Source organism: Cannabis sativa, chromosome 1, assembly GCF_029168945.1.
Source record: "Cannabis sativa cultivar Pink pepper isolate KNU-18-1 chromosome 1, ASM2916894v1, whole genome shotgun sequence".
NCBI lineage: Eukaryota > Viridiplantae > Streptophyta > Magnoliopsida > Rosales > Cannabaceae > Cannabis > Cannabis sativa.
In genome coordinates, this window is record NC_083601.1 from 44,530,679 (window position 1) to 44,555,835 (window position 25,157).

Here is a 25,157-nt window from a genome sequence, read left to right on the forward strand (position 1 = left end):
TGCCCGATTTATTAAAAATCTTTAAGATTTTCTTTTGGTCTACTAGACTTTAGAAAATAAATGAAATATGTGGTATATAACCAAAGGGAAGAATAAGAAATCCAAAATAATTTTTATGTTGTTAAAATTATTATAAAGTACGAATTCAATTTGGAGGAAAGTAATAAATCCAGTTAATACTTGTTTGGGAATTATCAATGCAAAATAATCAATTATTCAAATTAGTCACTTCCACTTAGCTGATATAAAAGCTTTTGGTAAAAAATCCAAAATCAATTTGATGTAAATGTTCAAGTGGAACCACAAATAGCCAATTTATGGGCAGAGGCATAAGGTGTGACTTAAATATATATATATACATATATATATATAAATATTTTTATATAATGATATGACTTTTATACATATCAAGATATATATGCTGTAAAAAAAACTGCCACAAAAATATATGTATATATATAAATATGTAAATATATGTATATGTATCATCAATTTAATAGTGTAATGTATATATTTATGTATTATATTATATACAATAATAGATCTTGATAATGGAATAATGAAAAAATTTACTGTGTAGATATTAGAAAATTGTGAAGTCAATCAACTACATAGTAAAGCATGAAAAGAGGTCTCGTCATTTCATAAATTTTCCAATGGCCATACATATTATAAAAATATATGGATATATAATCATGGCGTTGGCATGTGTGTTTATGTAAATTATAAACATATATACATATATAGGATGAGACGAAATAATGAAGGAACTTACAGTATATACGGATTGTATATATGGAATAATCTTACAATTATAAAATGCTACCCGTTGGTGAATGATATATATTAATATATTATACAAGACAAGAGACTATATATATCATAATCCATATGTCCAATTATATAATTCAAATTGAATGAAACTTTGAATTATAAAACAAATATTTAGATGTTATCTTAAATTTTAATTGACCAACTTAAAAGATAAATTATTATTTTTAAATTTTAAAATAAATAATTAAAATGTCAACTAAATAATTTTTTTATTTATAAAAAAATAATAAAAAAAATCTCAAAACAATTATCACAAAAATAATAAAATTCTATAGTCATAAAAAATAGCACAAAATTTCAAATGAGCTATCAAAATTAATCTTGAATAATTAAAGAGGTCATTCACCTCATAAAATTTCAAAGAGGTCATTACCTTATAAAAACCTTAAAAAATAGTAATTTTACCTAAAAAATTCAAAAATGCACTAAAATTTTAAGTCATAATAAATTAAATAGCATTCTGAAAAGAGGTCATTCAACTCATAATTATCAGAACACCGTATTTTGAACTACGTTTGACTTGATTCCTACAAAAAGATACGTAAGCAACTTAGTTGCTAAGAGTAAGTGCAGTCTCCGATACCGCAAAATGGTATAAAATATAAATCTCAAAATTTCATAAAAAATCATCCACCTAGAAATTTTTCTAAATATTCAAATAGCAGAGAATTCTTGAAAATGGTCATATACCGAAATTCTTATATTCAAATTCAAAAATATCATATTCTGAGCTACAAGTGGCTTGATCATTCACAAAGAAGGTATGTAGCTAACTCGATTAATTAAATTGATTGAGTTCAGCTGCAATTCCAAATTTATCCCCAATTTCCATAAATTATTTCAAATCATTTAATATCATCGTAGTTAGAATTAAAGGGTATTTCCTTTAAACAAAAAGATTGTAATTAAGAGATTATTCTTATAATCTTGGATGGATCGAACTTAAATTAATAAACTCTTATACTATAAATTTAGCATAGGTAAAATTATGTTTTGCATTTATTTTAATACTTTAAATGTGAAATTTTTTGCTTAACAGTCATGCTTTCACTCAGTGCAATCTTTTTTTATTTTCACAATTTTCATTTCAAATATGATTGCAAATGTTTGGTTGATAAGCTTAATACCATTTTAAATTCGTCTTTGAAGTTAGTCCTTTCTGGTATGAAAGCCAAATTGTTAACATTATTGTTAATACTCTTGCTAAGTTTATATTATCAATATCTCTAAATACAGTTTGGGGCCTTAGATATTCTTATTGTATTAAAAGCACTATAATAGTTGATGCAATTTATTAAGAGAGAAGTTGAAGAATACATTTTTTTTATACATTAACAAAAATTTATTTTCAAATAAAATTTAATTTAAATATACCTTTTTTAATGAGTATTATATCCAATTTCAAACATAATAGATTTATATTCTTTGTAGATAGATGTATAGGTTTGTAAAAAAATTTAGACAAAATTTTAATTAGAGAAAAATAAAAATTATAGTGAAATAATAGGAGTAAAATTGGTAGAATAAATGAAAAAAAGAAATAAACATAATAAATTTTGAAAGAAAGAGTAAAAATTAAAGACAACATGTTAAAAGAGATATGTAGTGTAATTTCCTGATATCTCTTAATCTTTGGTCCCATTGAGTTTTTTGCTTTTTAGTGATAGTTTCTGAGACTATTTCCTAAAAAAAACAGAGAACTTATCTTGAGTCAACCAATTATTAACTTTTTCCAAGTTCTTCCCAGCATAACTGCTATAGATATATGAAGTTTTAATGATAATCATCCATGAATTCTTGTACGAGAGCTAATATACAAAATAAGAATGTGAATTAGAGTCTAGATTGCGTCCCTCCAGCCACGACCAGTGTTTCTCCAGTTATGTAAGAAGCATCATCAGATGCCAAAAAAGCAGTAGCAGCAGCCATGTCTTCAGTGGTTCCAAGCCTTTTAAGCAAAGTATTGTCCTCAAGCTGCTGCTTCTGCAACAAATTCCAAATCAAATATTAGTCAGCAAAGAAACTCATAACAAAGTGTTTTCTATTTTTTTTCTTTTCAATTTTTATGCAATGTTCATTACCCAATTGGGATTACAAATCTACTTACGATAGCAGCATCTCTTGTAAGAAAATCCGCAAAATGTGTTGGTACAAAACCAGGAGCAACACAGTTTACCCGAGTATTTGGGGCCATCTGAGCAGCAAGTGCCTAGATAAATATTGAGAAAAGGTGAGAACAAAACATAATGCACAGAGCCTAACACTTTTACAATGAAATAAACAATGTAAGTAAGACTTTTGAAGCAATTACTTGCCTTGGTAAGCCCCAAGAGGGCAGTTTTAGTAACCCCGTACATTGCCACGGCAGGGTCAGGTTGGAAAGCAGTTATAGAGGAAATAAAAACAACTGAAGAACCTTTTGTCATGTGAGGAGCTGCATCCTGTTAACATAATCGAGCTAAATCATTTTATTAACACCTAGGTTATGTGATGTAAAGGATAACAAAGGAGAGAAAATAGAAGAGGCAAAATAGAGAGTAAACTTAGAAATTGGAAAATGAATCAAACACTTTATTATCACTAGAGGTTGTCTTGTACATGAATCTCCCACTTATTTATAGGATTGACTCTTACTAGGAATGTAACGATGGATAATATTGTAATCATATCATCTTTTATTCATATTCTTATCCCTGAAAAAGTTATCTATTCCTCATTACACATGTTTACTAATTTGTAATAAAACCGGCAGTGGCCATAAAATGAAGTTTTTTCATGACCTCTCATTTCCTACAAACCTTTCTAGTTGCAATGCTTTAAATTACAGATTAGTACTAAATATGCCCCGAAAATATTACAAGCTCAAAATGAGATTGTGAATATAAAGTGATGACTCGTGATTATGGTTATCTAGGTGAGGATCAGTAACTGTAACGCAGGTCACAAACAAAACCAATGAAAAATAATTAAGACAATATAATGCTACCTCACTCAGAAAACACTACAGCATATACATCTTCTCATTTCCTACTCTAATTACCTGTAAAACAAGTATAGAAGCTTTGACATTAACCTCCCATAGCTTGTCAAGGACGGATTCTTGGGTTTCCAAAATCGAATCAACAGAAGGATTAACAGCAGCATTCGATATAAACACATCTATCTTCCCATATTTCTGCGAGCAAACCAGCAAGTTTCAAACACTTCAATAGAATACATAAACAAACACTAACTATACTACGACCTTTGATAATTGATCTTAAAAAATCAAAGGCCAAACCAATAACGCAAACTATGTCTGATGTCTCACCTGAACAGTTTTGTCTATAAGATTCTTCCTTTGCTGTGCATTTGAAACATGACAAACAATCCCAAACGTCTCAATTCCCTTCCCCCTAAGCTTTTCAACTGCATCATCCACGTTTTTCTGGGATAATTTGATAAAAACATCTCCATTAAGTTATCTATTCTCAATTACTATTTCTTAGCAGGGAAAGAAATCAAATTTGATATGGGAAAGAAAATCCAAGTGCGTATATTTCAAATTTATAAAAGCAAAGACTGAAATTAAGTAGTACGGCGTAGAAACCTGCTTTCGGGAAGAGATCACGACGGAGGCACCTTCGATGCCGAGACGCTCTGCGATGCTGAAGCCGATTCCCTGAGTCGACGCCGTGACAATCGCCACCTTCCCTTCGAATCTTCTCCCAATTTTATGTGATTTCTCCATTTTTTTCAGTTATTCCAAAGATGAAACAAAAGCCGAAAAAGGAAAATCAGGTTTTGAAACAAGTGAAGTCCTTGTAGGTGAGATGATCAACGTACCTTGTTTTTATCTAGATGCAAATTTGGCTTTCTCTTACAAGTTGTATAATTTTATAAAATAATACGATTTTTTTTTTATTTATATTTTAAAAAAATTATTTGAACGAATTTTTATTTATTACAAAATTTTACCAGACATGTTTTAATTTTCAACATTTCAAATTATAATTTACCACAAATTTAACCTTTCAAACTAATTGCTATTTGTCATTTACTTAAATTTTTATTTTGATAATACGTCGATTCAGTAATGAGGTACAACAATAATATTAATATAGCGATTAGTTTGCAACTACATATTTTCTAGTTTAATCACTAAATATGGATAATTTTTTTTAAGCATTTCATTACAAATATAAAGACATAATGGCCTGCTCATTCTGAAAAGTGTTTTTTAGCTAAAAGTCTAACGAAAAAATAGAGTAATTTATATTTGATTATTATTTCCCCCCATTTAAACTAAAAAGAACAAAATCTGCATCAATTGCATTCAGACATGCTAGGATAATTTCTTACAGTGTAATTGTTAAAAGACATTATTTTTGCCTAGCACATTTCTAAGTGTGATACTACCATTTGTGTAATTAAGTATCTAGTTTTTTATAATATAAAAAAAAATAATTTTTTAAAAATATCACTAACTAATTGTAAAACAAGACTAACATTAGACACTAATATTCAATAACAGTACTCACAGCATAACAGAATATTTTACTATAAATGGGATAATATTTGACATGGTATAGGGTGTACAAGAAAAGGACTAGTATCTTCATGGCAATTAGCAAGAAAAAAGGAGCTTTATATTGGAACACAATAAAACGTTTTTGAATTAAATTCGAGAAACTAACTCAAAATAAACCAATACACATTCCTTTGTAAATTGTAATACCACCTAACAATTTTTTTTTTCTTTTTTCAATATCATAGAGTACAAAAATCACCTAACAATTATTTTAGTCATAAGGATTCCTAAATTTTTTCAGGAGTTCTGGAATTTCATAACCGAGCATATCATCTACACCTTGGATCAATTTAGGCTTCAGTTTCTCAAATTTGTCAATGCTGTAACCATTCAAGACCTCTCTAAAATGCTCAACATTTGGAAAATCACCAGGCGGCAAATGAAACTCTCTTTGGACCTAATTAGCAAAACCAAAAGTTAGTATATGTATATTTCTTCCACTTATGAAAACCTTCTATCTAGGCATACATAAGAGACATACCTTCGCAAACTCATCTTCAAGATTATCAATAAGCCGTTGTTGCGTCTTAGCTTTACCCATCATGGCCGGCATCTCTTTCTTGAGATGACTAATTATGTAAGCATGCATCTTAGCCGCTCGGGCACGTTTCACAAATTCATTGATCTGCAAGATGTAATCAGTTCATTTATGTGACAAGTAGAAGATTCTGAAAAAAAACATAAAATATGTATATTCTCCTGCAACACACAAATATAAATTTACAGAAAAATATTATCATACCCGACGGTCACAAGCCTTCTTTGGAATATCAACCAAATCTGCCAGGAGATCATCTTGCTCTTTTTCAAAGAGTTCTTGGCCCATAGGGCCTAGAGCTGATTCTTTAACAGGTTTGTCGTTGAATGAGCTACAAAGACAATAAAATCACTCATGAGTTAATGCTTGAAATAAAGATTTAGTTGTGAACAATTCACATAAACAACACAGTCTAGAAGCTAGTACATTGGGCAATAATCTATTTCTTTTGTGCTATACAAGTTCAAGCACACAATGATAAGTTTTCTTGTAAATAATTGGTGGGCAATATATAAGAGAAGATATACATGTTTTTGGAAATAAGAGAGAAATTTTGTGCCACAAATAAACTATGTCAGCTGAAATTACAGCATGGAAGGCAGGGAGTGGAATAGCATACCCAATATAAACACGCGAAACCTCTGGTGTATTCAAAACTTTTCCAAGTGACCACATCAAAGCTCCATATACTCTCATGAGCTATAAGTTATAATATAATTAATGATGTCAAAGTAGACAAATGCAGTCATCAAAAGTCAAAGATATCTAGGAGAAAAAATATTCAATAGAGTATCTGAACGTCTACCTGTTGCGTGTCAACTTGATCTGCCTTATTGAGAACCACGCGAATCTTGTCATCATGACCACGCAGAGACGAAATTACACGTTTAAATTCGTCACTAATATCAAGTTTATGGGGATCAAACAGGAGAAGAATAAGATCACATTTTGCAGCAAACCAGGATATAACACCAGTGAAATCATAGCTTCGTTGTGTCCGTTGCTTTTCTCCAGATAGTACACCAGGAGTATCCACAAATGTAATTTCGTCAAGCAACTTCAATTATAGAAGAAAAGATTAAAGTAAGAAAACAGGAAAAATGAGGGTAATAATTCGTTTTACAAGAATAAAATATAAACTCACAGGATGTGGCATTTGGCTACACTGAAATTTTGATAAAAATGACCCTCCAAACGATGTTAGGCCACTGAAAGGCATGTCAGCCTGAACAGCTATTGTGTTCCCAGGAATACTTCTCTCATCAGGCCCAGACTAGACAGCAACAATCCAATACACCAAACAACAAAGAGATAAAAAAACAGCCTTAATAGAAGCATCAAGATAAAGAGATCTTCAAATATTGATTTAAGAAAACTTTTGATAAGCAAAATTGAATGTGTTAAAACACACAACATCATGGGAAGATGACAAATTATCATACCATTACAACAACAAATCTATCTGTTGTAGGCTCTGGCCCAATATGAGCTCCTGTGACAAAGAAAAGAAAAAATAAATCAACATCATATATCATTGCATATTGAAAATAGAACAAAGAGAATAAAATAACTTTCTCCAACCTGGGTAGTCACACTTTAACATATGCTTTATAAATGTTGTTTTCCCAGTTGAATACTGACCCAATAACATGACCATGGGTTTAGCATCAAAGTCACTACTAGTCTGAAAAAACAAATCAACAAGTTACAAGGTGCTTAATGAAAACATAATACATGTAAACAGAAAAAGAGTGCATCTACACCTGTAAGATACAACTTACATCATAAGAATGAGTTACTTAACACTTGGCATTAATCAATCCAAAATACGAGTCAACTTACCAGTAAAGGTGATACAAAATCATTAAAACGATAGGCAACTTCAAGTGGCTTTAGCTTTTCAGTATACAATCTTTTTAAGCCATCAATTATGGATGTAACAGCATTAAGAGGCAACTGCAACGAAAAAGAAAGAAGTAGAAATGTCATAATAATAATATAAGAAAATAGAAATGTGATAATAATATGGACAAATTTGACTAACTCTAATTCTTTCTCTCTTTTACATAAAATTAATGTCCAAGATGTATTCATTAACTTTAAAATTACTTAGTACAAAAACACACTATCTTAAACACATGTTTAAATATCTCACACGAAGTCTAGCACAAAAACAAATCTAGAGTTGACTGATACTTTGTAACGTCCCCGCTTCAAGCCTCCATTGGGTCCTTACACCCACGGAATGAATGGCTCTTATACACGAGTACGTCACTCTGGCTGCTTCATGGACTGATGACTGACCCTACAGACCAACACGAGTGTTTCCAGCGTGCTTTGTCCTCACTCGCACGCTTCCTGGGAAAACTTTCCAGGAGGTCACCCATCCTTGAAATTGCTCCAAGCCAAGCACGCTTAACTGTGGAGTTCTTTCGAGATGGGCTACCGAAAAACAAGATGCACCTTGTTGATATAAGTAGTACCAATCAATCCATTTAAGCCCTCTTCAACTGTGTAGTCCCATACCTACACAGTCCCAGAATCATCCCACTTGACCTTCCCCAGGCGGTGTGGGATTGCACAGCTTACCCGATATTTCCCCTTACGGATCACAGGACTACTGACTGTCACATACTTAATCATCTCAGATAACCAAGCTATTTAAGCAAAATAGATTGAAAGGAGAAAAAATCTACCAAATCAACTATAATAAAAATAGTTCTACCGCTTTCAGCCAAAAAAAAAAAAAAGTTTTACAATTCATTAGAATCACTCACCTTTTTAACAGATTTTGAAGGATACCATTGAGTTGGCTGAGGCTGAACAATTCCTACGTTGTTAAAGAAAAAAATTTAAACATATTCTTTTTTAAAAAAAAAACAAAAATGTTCTCATACGCTGAGAAGAATAAATTTCAAACCATATGGATCCGGCTGAGTCTGAGTATGTGTTGGTGGGGCTTTAGTTTTCTGTAGGAAAAAAAATTTATCAATGAAACTGTGATAATCATCAGTAATACTATTAATTTTACAACAAAAGGGATACCACTTACAGCTACTAAAGTATCCAAGCCTTTCATCACCGGAAGTGGAAGGTCCTCTTTGACAACTACAGTTAACAGAAATCTATTGAGAAGAAACACAAATAGAATATATATGACTAAACATTATGTTAAATTAGGATGCACGAGAATAGTGATTTGTTTGAAAAGTGTTGAGCTAGCGCACTCTCCCATCGACCTTTTGAAAGGCAAGAATGTCAAACTCTTAGAAAGACCCAATGCCTTGAGCTTGACTATAAATCTCAAAGAACACAATATAGGATTATATACTTTTTTCGATTAGATAAATAGGAAGATATACTTATACTACAAGGTTTGTTCCTTGCGACATTCGAGGCAATAAGGTACAGAAAAAGTTCATGCTTGATACGGATTTAGTAACATCAGCCCAAATTAAAGGTTGACAACCTTCTCTAAACTCTCATTTTCCATTATACATAATATAAAACTTCGCTTTAATAAGATTTAACATTTACATGTTTGTTAACATTCATGCACATCACATGCAGATAATGGATCAACATATTATAATCTCTTACAATGCCACAAAAGGTCAATTTGAAAAAAGTTCGTATTGTAGGACAAAATTGCGTTCATATTCATCAATCAACCTAGATTGTACTTACCTGAACTTTTAAGAATTTCTGGAGTTAATTCATGACCTGCTTGTGCTAATGAAACAAGCTGAAAAGAAGAAAATTATTCACAAAGTAAGATGAGAAAATGTGCACAAAAATAAACGAAAATACAAATAAAAGTGAATGCACATACCTGCATTGCAGTAATGAACTCAGTAAGACCTAGAAACCCTTGCCGCTTAGTGTCCGCAAGGGCCCACACCTTCAACATCAAATGGACAAAAGCAATGAGATTCACAAACTCAAAGTATCATAATCCCAAACACCTCGAGAAGAAATCAAAAACATAAACATGAAACCACAGAAGTCCCTAGAAAAGGCAGTAGGAAAAAAGGAACGATAATGAAAATAATAATAACGATAAAAATGATCGGGCAATGTTTTATACCAAAATCATTAATAGGTTCTTCTAACTCTAGTTAACAATTAGCATATCTTATTATGTCCAAACATTATCTATGAGATGTTTTCCGAAAAAAAAAACTTAAATCCACCTAAACGATTTTTCAATAAAAAAAAATCCACCTAAGTGATCAGTTCAGACACAATCAATGCAATCATCACTCTAGAAAACTATATTTACTGATATTAATTCACATAGCATCACTAATCAAGTAATCATCAATATCCAACTAAAGTAATTTCATGTGTCAAATCACGTTGGATCTAAGTTCTAAATCAATCATACCTATTAAGGAAATGAAATCCTATTAAGGAAAAAATTAATATCAAGATAACCAAACTGTTAAAAAAAAAACTGGTACCTGCTTCAGTTCCGTACGAGAAAGTGTAGACATGGAGAAAAACTTCGTGGCGTCGTTGCCAGTAATACGGCGATCACCGTCTATTATCAACGTACAAATGTATTCGATTTAATAAACTTCAAACGAGTTGCGAGTTTGATTTGAACGACAAAAATGAAGAGAAGAAGTTTGAATACCTGAATCTGCTACGTTGAACCACTCCTGATAGATCTTCTGGTGCTCTTTAGAGCAGGGAACTACTGAACTCGACCCAATCTCCATGTGAAAGTTTCACCAGAATCCAAGAGTTCCTGGATTGATGATTCAGTTTTTTTTTTAATTTTCTTTTTTTCAAATAGAAGGAAAGGGGGTTTGCAAAGAGTAGGGGTTAAGTAAATTTTAATAATAAACCCTCTTTTTATGCATTTTTGGCGCTTCAAACGAAAATATTATATCGCCACAAGGTAAAATAAATCAAGTGTAAACGACGTCGTTTGTAGACAAATTGCCGGTGGGTCTTGGCGCTTGATTTCTCATTGGGCCCAATATGGCAAAGAGTCAAAGACACTCTGCGAAGGTGGAGCCCAACTTTTGTGAATTCGGGATTCAGGGTTATATGTTGTGAACCAGCCTGGTCACTACATCTTTGACCATATAAAACAAAACCGCGTTTTAAAAGGTTTTTGTTAACATTCTTGACCAATAACATAAGATACATTAATGAATATGACATCAATCAGAATTATGAATGTATGAACTTGTACTTAACATTTTACTAAAGTATCTTAATTTACTATAATACCTAATAAATAATGTTGTGGAAGTAACATCGCTCAGAAAATAATTATTTTTTAGTTAGCTATTTAGTATATTTGTCTCTTATTAAATTATATTTTTTAAACTTTTTATTTTGTTAAAAAACTTCTTAAATGATTTAAATTGTTAAATTTAAGAATTTTTATCAGAACTTAATTTTATTAATATAGCAATTGTCTATATATAAAATCATATTTTCCGAACTTTAATGTTTATAAAATTGTACACTCTTAATTAAAAGTTAATTATTTTCCAAATAATGTTACTTCTACACAACATTTTTTATTAGGTGTGTCCCATTCTTCTATATTTTCTGTATTTGAAAAGTTATAATTATAGTTTTCTTTTTTATATGACAGATTTACATTGTTGATAATTAGGATGAAAATTTTGAAATAATTTATAATGTTAAAAATATTAAAGTTCAATAAATTGTATTATATTTGCTAAAAAAAATGTATTATACAGATGTAAAATAGAATGTTTTAAGTTTTTAACTCTATTTCCTGTATTTTAGATTATTTTATTTTTTCTTCAAAAACACTTAAATAATTATAATATTGTATACAATCATATAAAAATTGAATTAAAACTATACCGTTTACTATTTATTAGTTAACATGATATATGTAACTGGCAAATGGTTTTTTTTTTTTTTTTTTTTTTTTTTTTTGAGTACAGGCAAATGGTTTTTTCAATATTAATTGAGCTGGAAAAAAATGCAAATCTATTTAATAAAGTGCTTAGTAATTTTGAAATTGGATAATTTGATATGTCTACTACTCTACAGAGTAGCTACTTCAAAAGAAATAAATAAAGAAGTGAAATCATAATAGACAACGTACACAAAACCTTTGGACAATATATATTAATTAGAAAAACACAATTTCCAATAATTCAAATTCCAAAAGTGTATATATCTATTTATACAATATAATCGAGAGAAAAATGAGTCGTTTGTTGGATTTGCTATAGATTTATATGCTTGGAAATAAAAGAAAATCATATAACACTACTACAAAAATCATAATTTGCGTCGGTCAACACGACGGTCAACATCGAGGACCGACGCAAAAAATAGTGGCTGAGTTGTTGCGTCAGTTTCTAACAGACGCAAAAAATTAGTAATTTGCGTCGATTGTATATTAGACGCTAAAATGTAAACTGACGGGAATGTGAATTTTTTTTAAAAAAATGTTTGTTTTATTCGTCTATTGATAATTGACGCGGACAATACTCAAGTCCGTTACTAACCGATGCAATAAAGTTGAGCATCGTTTATAAATTGACGCAAACTTATTAAATATTTACAAAAACCCTATTTCTATTCAAAGTTTTATTTTGCAAAAAGACATCTCCCTGCTCTCTCTCTCTCTCTCTCTCTCTCTCTCTCTCTCTCACTCCGCCCTAACCCCAAACTCCATGAATGGCGATCAAAGCTCGCCCCAAACCCTGCTGCTCGCCCCGATCCCTCTTCTCTAAGTTTTGGTCATCGACGCAACACACCACCCCAATCCCAGCTCTCCTCCTGCTCTTGTTGTCTTCTCCGTTCGGGCCAAGCTCAGCCCCTAACATTGTTGTTTCCGCTCAGGCCAAGCTCGCACAAAATAACCCTATATAGTGAGGTATATATATATATATATATTTATTTTTAAAAATTAAAAAATCTGGTTGAAAATATTAGATTGAATTGAGATACTACGATATGGTTCTCCAAAAACCAAAGCTTAGAGCATTCGGCTCCCAAAATTCATTGGTGACTCTCTCTTCTCGTCAAGCCCAACTTCGCAATTCTCCCTTCCCTATCACTGGGGACCATCACTTTCAACTGATTCAATTTCTCTGCATTTTTCTAGGGTTTGTCAATTTGGGCCCCAACCGAATGCGAGTCGAGGGCTCGAAGCTGAATTCTTAACATAGTAATTTGTCATTATATGTTTTCTTCATATGTAAAAATTCTGTTTTTTGGGGTTGTTTTGTGCTCTTCTTGGAATTTTTTTAATTATTATATTTGTTTTAGTTATTCAAATTTTGTAATTGGATTTGATTTCAGGATATTCCTGGAAATGATGTGAGTCTGTAGTGAATATAATGGAAAGGTCGTTCTTATCGTCAATGTTGCTTCAAAATGGTACCAAACATGCTCTTTTGCATCAATATATATTGCTTTGTGTTGTTATCGTTTCTTAAGTAAAAATATTTATGTGAACAATTTTTTGAAAATTAAAATAGAGAAACATTCAAGAACATTTGTGCCTCTGCACGATTTTGTCTTTAAGATATGCTTAAACAAGTAACACAAATTTCTAAAGGAATAGAGTTCTGTTGCAATTTGAAAGACTTTTACAGCAACTTTTGCCAAAATGATCTTTACTCTAAGATTAAATTAGCTTAACAGTGTGGATGAATTATTAGTTTTCAAACTTTTTTCTTTTTTGAATGGCTATGTTATCAGATTAACAGTGATACAATACAACTTTAATCTCTGTTAATTTAAAGAACCATTGGACTGAAGATAAAAAATAAACTCCATGTAATTTATAAGGAATATTAAAAATGAAATCCATGTAATTTTGATCAGGTAATGCTTGATTTTGGTTTAAATTAGGCTCACGGTTCACTCATAGTAGGTATTGGATTTGATTTCTCATGATGATCTACCTAAGGTTCTCGTTTCTCAAGCTGTTTAAATTCAATGTAAATGCTCAGCTTTAATGAAATGAGTAGAATGATTGATATGGTTTAGTTAATAAGTCTACAGATAGAAATTAACTAACCTGTTCCAATAAAGGATGTGAATCTGGTAGTTCATACCTGCATCAAATCAGTTTGTTGAGAAGATAAAATGTAGCACATCTCTTAAGAATTACTCTGTAAATGTAACTCCATTGTGTTGCTAGTATAGTTTTCTTAACACAGCTTTCAAGAATATTAATTGGGCAGTGGCTATGAATACTAATTCAGGAATAGAGATTATTACTGGTTTAAGCTTTAGCGTGCTGAAAACTGACTTCGTATGCTACGTAAGAATGTAATTACACTTGGTCTGTTCGGAGTCTACTGACATTCCTCAGTTTAGGTATAGGGATGGAGGCAGCTTCTGGATTCAAGGCAACCAAAGCCTTGGACATGTCACCCTCTTGGAGCTCCATGTTCTATGTTAGAGAGAATTAAGTACATACTGTTTGCTTATATTTGGAACCTCTAAAGAGGGACCACTATAATAGTTTCTAATAGCAGCAACCCTTTTTCTCTATGGTACTTGTGTGTTCAACTTGATTTTTGTTTCTTGCGTTCTTTATATTTTTTGTTATCTTTATTTTGCAGTGGTTTAACACAGTCAAATCTACAAGGAGCTGTATGTTCTTTATGAAAGTACAAAGTCTAATGCCAAATTGCCAATGTTTATTATTTGTTTTAGTTTAATGAAAAGTACAAAGACAAAGGTACAAGACTCACTCTAATGACAAATGTACATTTTTATAAATCTGAATGTGAAAATTAATAAGGCTAATGATTATTATTATTATTATATATGATTATTTTGGTTTCAAAAATGACATTTTTAGCTTTTTTTAATGGTTTTATGATTTGGGTTTTCGCAGGCAAAGAGAAAGCAATCTACAGGGGTAATATTAGGAGATGATGTTTTGAATTTGGTGATTGAGGCAAGTGTGGATCACTCTCTTGTTATGGCTCTTGTGACTGGATATGGTTTAATGCAGAGAAAGATGTAAATAACGACTACTGCAATACAATTTTTCATTAGATTTTCTTTTTCTTTTTTCTTTTTTGGGGGTGGGAATTTGAACAATTTTGTCCCCAGATTATATATTGATGTGTATGTTCAAAATCTAAAGGTAAAGGGAATTTGTATAAATTGCCACAATGTTTGACAGTTAAGTTATTATTAGATTATACTACTTTCATGTATGTGGCCAACAAATTAAATTTAAACAAGTTAGAAACCATTAATTTCCACTAGTTTTGTTCCTCACTCAATCTTCCAATTTTAGCAATTTATGTGTCATTTTTAAACTGACGGTATAACTTTTTTGTGACGGTTTAGAAATGCTACAAATTATTTTGCGTCATTTTCAAACCGACGCTAAAGATAAAATAAAAGTATGTATATTTTACGTCGGTTTTTAAATGAAGATAATTGTTTTTTTGCGTCATTTTAAAAATGACGCTAATAAAAAACTATTTGCGACTACGGCATACACGTCGGTTTTATAAACCGACGTAAATTCTTTAAATGACATTTAAAAACTGACGAGAATTGTACTTTCTGTAGTAGTGTAATATAGTCATTCATCATTCACGTAAAATCATTCTCCTCCAGTTGGAAAACAGCAACATATCTGCATGCAGTAGTAGAAATTATGGTTTTTTTTTTCTTTCTAATCAACAAATTAAAATTATGAAATTTTGAAAGGGAAATTCATCTAAATAAATAATAAAATAAAACGAAATTAAATATAAATACCTTTGATATAGAAGATGTGTTATTATTAGTACGTTTACTGTGGTCTAGTTTCGAAAAGTGATGCGGTGGAGGCGAAATATTTGGGATCTTACTAGAAGTGACGTTGGTCTTTTCTTCCTTCAGCTTCTCGAATATGACAGTAAATCCATCTCCTGACCTCGGATCATTCACATCCCAAGCCCCAAATTTTGGTATTGATGTTGTTCTATGCTGTCATATATACAAAATTACATACTATAAATCACACATACATGATAATGAATTTCAATATTTATATGTATACTAACTTACGTGATGATGATCATGAGCAGTACTAGCTGTGTGTCGCCCCTGCCCTTTAATAATGTCCGAGACTGAGCAAGAGCTACTGTCATGACTTATTACTACTTGAGCCGAATAAGAAGAAGAAGAAGAATTAGAAGTAGTAGTCTTCTTCTTATGATGATCAGATACCAAATTAATATTCGCACGTGATGATCTTTGACGAGACTGGTGATGCTGATCAGAAGTACTGCTTTTCTCAGTATAACTATTATTATTATTATTATTATTGTTACTCTTATAACTACCACTGCCTCCAGATTCTGATGTTGTCATATGACCCGCGCTAGCTCCTGAACCGCTTCTGTGATGACGTGTGCGGTGGCCGTGGCTCCGCCGTGCTGGTTCGTTTGCATGGGATGATGATGAATTGCTATGATGGTATTGATTGGGTGCTTCGCTTTCCAGAGGCTTATGGTGCACTATCCTATTCGTAGCTCCAATGAAGGCCTCGGGATTCTCTTCGGGGTCGTTCGGGTTGAACCTGGCATGGCCTCCTTTGGGTTTCTCTTTGCGTGCGTGGTCAAAGTAGGCTGTGTATGGTACGTCGTCGTTTTCCCAGTTGCCAAACTTTGGGACATGTGATGTCTTTCGTTTCATGTGTACATATAAATTTGTAATAATATTAGTGATATATAATTCTTTTAAGATCTTTATTAAAATATATATATATATAAACCAGCACTGCTCTACCAAATCAGGAAAGCCTAATATAACAATTTTAGATAAGTAGGTAACAAATAAAACATGTAAGATTTGTTTGATTATTATTTGAGCTTGATCTCTAATTTGAACAAAACAGTACAAACTGCTATATTATTGATGATCATATACATATGTAAATTAATTTCCATGACCAAGCAAATATATTGAGAACACATAAATAAATCAAAGAATTACTGACGATCCTATATACTTATATATATTTATATAATCTGCATAGATAGATCACTAATACCAAATTAATAATTAATAAGCTAATTATCTAATTAAAGTCAGTTTTATTAAAATTATTGACGAAAGACTGAAAGAGATCGAAGTTCCCTAAAAATATGAAATCAAGAAACCAATCAAATGATCAAATTAGCATCATGAACACACTAGAAAATGATCATGACAGTATGATTAATATTATTACTTACAGCCATAAGGGATATGGATGATCGAATAGCAAATGAAGAAGATGTCGAAATTAAGATTGTAGTGGCTGGCTGGTATAGCTAGAAAAATAAATCTCCTGCTGAGTACAAATGAAAGAATATATCGATGGTTACAAAGTTTACTTATAAGACTTGTTTACCTGTGATTACATTAATGTAAACACCCCGGCCTAAATGTCTTTAAGTATGTTTGCTAGCTAGCTAGCTATAGAACTATATAATAAATAATATGTACGCTAGCTTGTGGAATTAAACTTAATTGTTTTTTTCCCTTAAAAAAATAAATAAATTAACAATTAATTGTTTTTTTGTCCTCTACTTCGCAGTAACCTGTTCTCTTTGGCAGTTTTCTTTCACTGTTTTTTTAATTTTTATTAGTAACAAATTACTAATTCTACAAGCAATCATTTGATTCAATTTATACATAAATATATTATAAGACAGTATTTTGTAAAAAAAAATCTATGTATAAGACAGAGTAATAATGTGTTAAACTCTAACTTTTAATAAATGAATTAGTCTTATATTAAATATTAGTGGTGTCCAAATATGTTAAGTCCCATATTAATAATAATGTATCGAAATTCAATATCATACATAAAATGCATAATGAAATCCTAACATTTCACCATACACACCTATACTCATACTTCTTCATGCAGTACAATTTTGCATTCTAATAAAATAATATTTTTTTAAGTTATGTTTGGAAGTTAAATTTTTGCAAAGAAAGAAAAAAAATAGAAAATAATAAGTTCTTAAATATAGTATGAAAAGAAAAATTATATATTAAAAAACACTAAATTAATAAAAAATTTCATATTAAACTTAAAAATTGATTTTTTTTTTGTACATTTATATTTTTTCTTATAATTTCATTACATTTTTCTTTTTTCACCAAAAATCCAATTCATTAGTGACCTAGAATATTTTTAAGCTAGTCTTTTTAGGTGTGGATATACTTATACCGCTAATATTACTCTTTAATATTTCTCTAAATAATAGCATTGCTCAAGTACGTGTACATAAAGAATTAAAATTAAATAAAAATAAGTAATCATTAATGATACTATGGATCTAAATTTACGGTGTGATTATCAAATGGTGGGATCCAGGTGCTATTATGGATGAGTAATTTCACATCGGTGTATCCCATTATCATACAAACAATAACATAAAACAAATATAATTACCAACTGGAAAATATTGCTCAGGCCATTGAATATTTTCTTTTTTTGCATTACAAGCAATAACCATCTGCTTACCAACTAAACAGAGATTAATTTAAAATTAATTAATAATATTACAACTGGGCCGCTGGACTTCAGCTTATTTCCTATTTCTTATCTACTTTTGTTTCTTCCAATCCATTATTTTTTTTTATTTGTGTTGTGTATTTATATGTGCGTCTTCTGATATATATCTTTGGACCATGACAGGGCGTGATTAACTCACATATATGAGATTAATGAGAACTCTGGTCTCTATGAGGTACTAGAAAAGGCCAGGTGTACTTCATCTTAGTTTGATTTCAATAGTTGTAAGAAGATTTGTACGTTTGGAGCGTTTGATCAGTAATTAGATACCTCATACCTGTATACAATTATAAAATGTGTTTAGAGCGTTACATTGTTAAATTTCACGAGTATATTCTGGAATTATGACTATGTATGTGTTAAGTATACATTGGTCATATCGCATTTGAAGGGATAATAATTAGGAGTTACATTAATGTTTGTCATTGAATGATTATGTCCTTATTTAATTATAATCACATTTTATTTAAATTAGTCCAAAGAAAATATATGGTTTTTGTGATATAATACTTAACTGCCGATATTTACAGCATACATTTGAAAACTGAATGTACATATTAACAAAATGAATAGTGAGTAGTAAAGTCCTGGAACAACAAATTACAATTAATTCAAATAATAGCCAAAATATAAATTTCTTCAAAATTTGGTAAACCAGGTAGATGGAAGGATATGAGTGTTTGAATATGGTGGTTTTGCATCATATATATGAGAATTTAAAAATATATAGTAATTTACTCCCTAAATTTTCAAATACCAATAACCACTTGATTAAAATAACAAATAGCCCTTCATTAGAAAAGCTTCGTCGGTTAAATATAGTAACAAATTGAATAATAGACGCAAAAAAAAGTACAAAAAGACAAAATTATAATCAACTTAATTTTAAGGTCTAAAAACAGAAAAGGCATGAACTAGGCTTAAACAATCAACTAATTAGACTCATAATGCAGCCATGAACTACCATAAATCCGGCTTATAAATGCATAGATGAATGAAGTACTATATAAATCAGGCAAGGCATCCCATGTTTCAAACACACAACTCATATCTTTTCTTATATATAGATAGATAAGTCTAGTACAGTCTAAACATTCTATATGCAAAACAAAATGATGATGGGTTGGTTTCTGCGTCTGCTATGTTTGGGTATGATGGTGTTCATGGTGGTCAATTCTTCTAGAACAAGTCCTAGTCCTAGTCCTAGCCCAAGTGCTAGTGCTAGTGCTAGTTCTAGTTCTGATGATATAACATGCAAAGATGCCATTACAAAATTGATGTCATGTACAGGCTACTTATCAGGCTCGGACCCGCCAACGCCGAGCGTTAGCTGCTGTTTGGCTTGCCAAGACGTATTTCAAGCGGCCAACACCACCGCAGTGCGCAGAGACCTTTGTGTGTGTTTGAAGGAAGCTGCCATTGAGTATAAAATTGTCCCTGACAGAGCTAAACAGCTTCCCCAACTTTGCAATCTTCAAGGCCTTGACGTACCCCTTGACCCCAGCGTCGACTGCAGCACGTACGTAATCTAATTCTCTCTCCATCTCAATTTTGTTTTTTCTTATACAAGTAAGTTATGCATTTGTCCTTACAAAATAATATATGCGTTTCAATTAGAGAAGTGTTATTTCTTAGTGATTCTTTTTGTTGTGATTGTGCGCAGAATTAAACTGTACTAAAAAGGGTAGAGATGATGGAAGTGCTATTAATTTGGTGGAGAAAAGATGGCCAAAATTTGCCCCCAACTATAGCTTTCCCTTTTGTTATCCTAGTTATGCTTTGGAAAGGCTGTATAAATAAAGGGATGATTTAGATTTCGATCTTTTGCTCCTTTTTAATTTTGCTTTATATTTTATTTTCATTTACATGCTTAATAATGCTGGAAAAGTCAAAATTTGGCCTTAATTTACTTTGTTCAGTAGCAATGTTAGGTCTTAATCCAACAATGAATTCTATTTTTGTTAGCAAAAAAAAAATAATAATAAAAATAAAACTGGTCAGATAAGTCATATAAATAATCTCAAATGCCCTTGAATTTTATTTACTTATTTGAAGGAAACCCTTCATTACTTTTACATCTTGTAAACAAAACTACGCATTTTGGGCCAAGTAAAGAAAAAAAGACACTTCAGATTGTGAGGCCTTCTATTCTTTTCTTCTTCTTATTCCATTCTCTTTCTTAATTAAGTTCTCTGGTAATGGTCAGTATTACCTTCACAACTTTAATCAATTGATGTTTATAAGCCTCTTCATCCATTATGAAGTAGTTCAAACTCAAGATTTCATGAAGAATTAGCTTAATAAAGGAGTCCTCTTGTCTGAACTTCATTGCTCATGTGTTTGACCTTTGAACCAGATCAAGATCAATAAGCTGCTGGATTTCCAAAAGAGAAAAAAGACATTTTTCAATCAAATACTGTGGTTTTTATGAGGCAGCTTTACTCTGTTTTAACTTTTAAGCCTTCAATTTGTTTGATTAATATGCACTGTCATGTCTCAGGAACCCTTGAATTGTTTAATTTTTTTGCCAAACTCAAATAGCTATGAACTAATTATTTATATATATACACTAAAATTATATCTAGTCTTATTGTGTATCATGAGATTTAAGGCCTAAAAGAAATTTGCAAAATTTTCAAGTAAATACAAAATGTCAAACAAAAGGGGAGAAAGAAGTATAATTTAGCAGAGTACATATTTTAAAAACTGTGAAATCATTATACATGGATATAGATATATACCACTTAGAAGATTTAAGAAATACCAATTGTCTTATTGAGTAGCCAAAGCAAAAGAGCAAGTTGAATCCCAAAAATGGAGTGAAGCCATGTTCTGTCCAGCATGAATCCAAACACTGTAATTCCTGCTTTGTTATTCTCCAAATACGTCACTGCAACAAAACACACACATATCATCAAACATATACATAGGATAGAATAGGCCTTGCTGGTATAAATATATACATATAATTCACATTACACTAACCTAAAGCTTGCCGTTTGTGAAATGATATGGTGTGAGTGAAAATTGGGACCAACTTGGTGTCGTTCAAATCATCATCATCATCTCCACTCCCTGATTCCTCATCCGATCCATACTCGCCCCCTATAGGAAAAACTTGACCCGAAGAAAGTTGGGCTGCTGTCATGGCCGAAGTTGGAGTCTCCTCATCCAAAGAATCAAAGGAGTTGACAGTAGCACATACATGCCATTTTGCAGCCAACCCTGTGAGTGACTGAGCCTTGTGACTTACTTTAGTCGCGCTACGCAGGCATACGTAAAGCCCTGTCACTATGCTTGTAGAGCATATCTGCGTGCCACCAAAACAGAACAATATGATTTGAGTGAGATCACTAGACAGTATTTTATTTGCTAAAAGAAAAAAGAGAAGGAATTATTTATATTACCGCAAGTTCTCCAGCTTTGAAAACGTTGACATGAGAACTTGACTTGGTTACCATGAGCAGAGCAATGAGTTGACTTAAAGTGACTAAAAGAAGAGAGAACAAGATGAAGAGTCTGTATCTATGGCTAATGGTCCGGAGATTTCTTCTGATGCTGAGGTGTTCGATTAGGATAAGACCCACTTCAGTTTCCTTCTGAAAAACTCGTGCAAAATCTTCTAGTCTTAGTATTTGAAGATAACAGATAAGGCGGAAGAGAACACAGACAAGGAAAATTAGTGTGATTCGATACAGCCATGAAAAGAGCTCCAACATGCAGAAAAGTGTCTCGCTTAGAACGAGGTTGCCGAAATATGGGATTTCCTGTGCGCCTGAGACGTACCACCATATTTTGTATGCAAACTCAGCAGCAGAGTACAAAAGGATGATCGCTACCAGAAACTTCAGAGATTCCTTCACAAAGAACAACAAAAATAATTTCAGATAACAAATTAAAAAACAAGAAAAATAATGAAAAAAAAAAATGTCATGAAAAATTATTCTTTTGTGAAAAAACTGTAGATAAATTATATATTTTTTTTTTGTGTAGTTCAATCCTCCGCGAATGTTTGATCAAATTCAACTATATGGGTATTAGAAAGTCTACAGTATATGTTACGGGAAGTCTTATATGTTTTCTTTTTTTTTTTCCAAAAAATAAAAATAAAAAATTGTGAGGACTGAGAACTTTTCTCTTTAAAAAAAATAAAAAAAAGTTGTAACTTGACTATATTAAAATCTAATGATTCTTTCTCACGGAATTGATAAATCATAGTATTTGGTAAATAGTCTCATAGATGTTGACTTATTATTAGGCTGATTTTATGCCTTACCAATAATAGTTAAAAAAAAAAAAAAAACTATTTTAAACAAATTATTCATGTATCTAAACAAACAGTAACTCACATAGAAGAGGTCTCAACTTCCAAGTTGGAAACCATCCCCCACCCCAATATAAAAATATAATAAATAGAAATTATGTTATATAAATGAATATTTTTTAATGGAGTTTTAATGTTAAATAATAAAAGTATGTAAGCAATATCTAGGGACGGAGAAACAAATTGTAATGCAATATGGCCATAAATTAATCCAATACTAACTGTGACATTGTCCTTAATAAGTAAATAACAGGATGCAAAGTTATTGTGTATAGAAACTAGAAAGTAAATAAGAATAATATTTGCTCAACTATTATTGATTACCATTCGGTTAAGAAAGGTGTCAGACAAGAATGTAGAAAACAAAAGTTCACAGAAAAAAACAAAAAATCCTTGAACAAAACAATTTGGCTATTGTCTACTCTCTACATATAATTTAGTGGCGGTCGCAGAAAAAGTGACAAGTGTTCGGTGTTCATTATTACTTTTTAACTACAAAAGTATTAAATTAGACTCTTTTGAGAACAAGAAAAGAAGGACACGCCATTAGGCTTTCACCCGCAGCTTTACTCATTCATCGATTCTCAACGTTTCGTTAGCTATGATGTCTCTCTCTTCTGAACTTTTTCTTGCTGTTTTTTATAATATACATCCTTAATTAATATAACATAACCAAATTAAAATTTCTGATTTTTCAATTTCTTTGATCAAAAAAATTAAAGGGGTTTGTTAATTCAGTCGTACCTGAACATATTCATCGTATTTTTGTCGGACCTTCTGGCTGGAATCGCACAATCTGTCGATGAAGAGAAACTTCCTTAACCCGTACTTACGAGCCCAACGAGACAAACAAAAGAAAGAAAGGGTTGCGTAAAGCGAGAGCGATATCTGCGCTGGCACATGGTACGGCCGGCTATGGTTGTCGTCGCAGGTCGGACAGGAGAGGAGGAAGTGAGACGCTAAAGGTACACCAATGGTGAACACAACGAAAACGGACCACGACAACCCGACCCGCCATATACTTGATTGGTCCACGCAGACCCATCTAAGGAATGATCCGAACTTCTTTAATTCTTTCCCCCCATGGATGCTGGGCTTCGAGAATATCAGGCTGTGTCTTTCATCTTCCATAGTCTTGGAAATTTCTGAGTCAGAATTGATTGTGTTCGATGGTTATACATATAAGAAAAGAAATATGACCTTTTCACACAGCTAGCTTGATCGAATTATTTGGTACGAAAAAAAGGCCTTAAAGTAAAACCCAAGAGGCAGAGCTTAAGAAGATTTTATTTTATTTTATTTTGCTTTTTAATATATTAATATTCCTTACATATGCAGTTAGGGGAAAGAGAGAGTCATAATATATGTTTAATTTCTATATTTAAAAAAATTAAAAGAATTGAGAAAAATAAGGTTCGATATTGAGGATGACACGAAGAACGGTGGAGCCCACTTAAACATCACCACCTGATTTGTGCCATGTATTAAATTTGTTTGAATTGTTTGTTTAAAGGTTTTTCTCCCAATAGTGTGTTTATAAGTCTAAATCTCTATGTCCCCACATACCATATTAGAAAACCAAGTTGAGAAATTAGTGCTGTTACCAGCCGTGACAATATACTAATCAATGTACGTAAAGTTTTGTTGATTTTAATATTTTGAAGCAACTTGTAAAATGTTGTGATTTCTATATTGCCAAATACATAAGCAAAAACAAACTTAACCTTACTAACTAATTAAAAAGAAACAAGTGGGAAAAACAAATTCTAGAAACAAATAATACCTACTTTTTACAAGGATATTTTGTGATTAGGGGTGGTATCCCTCAGCTCAGCTACTACGTGTGATGAACAATTAAACCTACGTGTAAGAAATCAAGAGGGGAAAGGGTAATGACCATTATGGACACGTATAAAGTACATGAGGTTGATAGAAATCTAACATTCCTGAAACAATGATAATTAAAATGATATTAACTTCCTTTCAAAAAGAACATTGCAAACTCCAAGTTGGGTCTCTCTTCTTATTATTTTTAATTTTAAAAAATAAAATATCTGAACTCAATTGAGAAACCAAGGTCACTCCTTTTGGTACTTGGTGTTTAGTATATATTATATTATTATATTAGTCTTGTCACGAACATATAATTTTTATTGCCAAATTGATATATCATAATCATATATCTTATACTAAAAATAAAATAAAATAAAATGATATCATACAATTTTTTTAAATATGTTTACAATACACATCACATCCATTTTTAAAATACACTTTATTAATATATCTACTTTTTGTTAAGAAGTACTAAATTGTATTATTGGTGTCCAACAACATTATATATATA

The 25,157-nt window shown here is 31.4% G+C and overlaps 5 protein-coding genes and 1 long non-coding RNA gene across 8 annotated transcripts; 2 read left to right on the forward strand and 4 right to left on the reverse strand.

Annotated features, from left to right (window-relative positions):
• Window positions 1-2,403: 2,403 nt before the first annotated feature.
• Window positions 2,404-4,705, reverse strand: LOC115707384 (tropinone reductase-like 3). Its single transcript, XM_030635335.2, has 6 exons — window positions 4,424-4,705; window positions 4,145-4,261; window positions 3,875-4,009; window positions 3,150-3,275; window positions 2,942-3,043; window positions 2,404-2,817 (listed from the first exon to the last, which is right to left on the reverse strand). The coding sequence occupies exons 1-6, from the start codon at window positions 4,562-4,564 to the stop codon at window positions 2,668-2,670; spliced, it is 771 nt and encodes a 256-aa protein (XP_030491195.2). The 5' UTR covers window positions 4,565-4,705; the 3' UTR covers window positions 2,404-2,667.
• Window positions 4,706-5,336: 631 nt separating this feature from the next.
• LOC115707382 (EH domain-containing protein 2) lies at window positions 5,337-11,070 on the reverse strand. Its single transcript, XM_030635333.2, has 16 exons — window positions 10,582-11,070; window positions 10,406-10,485; window positions 9,775-9,843; window positions 9,630-9,687; window positions 8,995-9,050; window positions 8,863-8,911; window positions 8,720-8,772; window positions 7,785-7,898; window positions 7,524-7,626; window positions 7,385-7,434; window positions 7,087-7,215; window positions 6,748-6,999; window positions 6,562-6,641; window positions 6,147-6,273; window positions 5,886-6,029; window positions 5,337-5,801 (listed from the first exon to the last, which is right to left on the reverse strand). Exons 1-16 carry the CDS (start codon window positions 10,664-10,666, stop codon window positions 5,616-5,618), a joined length of 1,635 nt encoding a protein of 544 aa, XP_030491193.2. The 5' UTR covers window positions 10,667-11,070; the 3' UTR covers window positions 5,337-5,615.
• A 972-nt stretch (window positions 11,071-12,042) lies between these two features.
• Window positions 12,043-17,312, reverse strand: LOC115704881 (RPM1-interacting protein 4-like). The gene is made up of 5 exons (XM_061108400.1): window positions 17,153-17,312; window positions 15,981-16,598; window positions 15,690-15,899; window positions 15,503-15,564; window positions 12,043-12,207 (listed from the first exon to the last, which is right to left on the reverse strand). Exons 1-4 carry the CDS (start codon window positions 17,156-17,158, stop codon window positions 15,532-15,534), a joined length of 867 nt encoding a protein of 288 aa, XP_060964383.1. The 5' UTR covers window positions 17,159-17,312; the 3' UTR covers window positions 12,043-12,207; window positions 15,503-15,531.
• LOC133033552 (uncharacterized) lies at window positions 13,341-15,181 on the forward strand. The gene is made up of 2 exons (XR_009685673.1): window positions 13,341-14,646; window positions 14,806-15,181. It is a non-coding gene; the product is annotated as an uncharacterized LOC133033552 (long non-coding RNA).
• Window positions 17,313-19,448: 2,136 nt separating the features above from the next.
• Window positions 19,449-20,308, forward strand: LOC115707391 (non-specific lipid-transfer protein AP10). Its single transcript, XM_030635347.2, has 2 exons — window positions 19,449-20,005; window positions 20,150-20,308. The coding sequence occupies exons 1-2, from the start codon at window positions 19,587-19,589 to the stop codon at window positions 20,163-20,165; spliced, it is 435 nt and encodes a 144-aa protein (XP_030491207.1). The 5' UTR covers window positions 19,449-19,586; the 3' UTR covers window positions 20,166-20,308.
• Window positions 20,309-20,501: 193 nt separating this feature from the next.
• LOC115707390 (uncharacterized) lies at window positions 20,502-24,186 on the reverse strand. 3 transcript variants are annotated; one of them, XM_030635346.2, is made up of 5 exons: window positions 23,555-24,186; window positions 21,894-22,343; window positions 21,472-21,796; window positions 21,251-21,376; window positions 20,502-20,857 (listed from the first exon to the last, which is right to left on the reverse strand). In XM_030635346.2, exons 1-5 carry the CDS (start codon window positions 23,939-23,941, stop codon window positions 20,850-20,852), a joined length of 1,296 nt encoding a protein of 431 aa, XP_030491206.1. In that variant the 5' UTR covers window positions 23,942-24,186; the 3' UTR covers window positions 20,502-20,849. The 3 variants fall into 3 exon arrangements, with proteins under 3 accessions (XP_030491206.1, XP_030491203.1, XP_030491205.1); XM_030635343.2 differs by having other exon boundaries at window positions 20,502-20,860; window positions 23,555-24,180; XM_030635345.2 differs by having other exon boundaries at window positions 21,228-21,376; window positions 23,555-24,180.
• Between the last annotated feature and the right edge of the window lie 971 nt (window positions 24,187-25,157).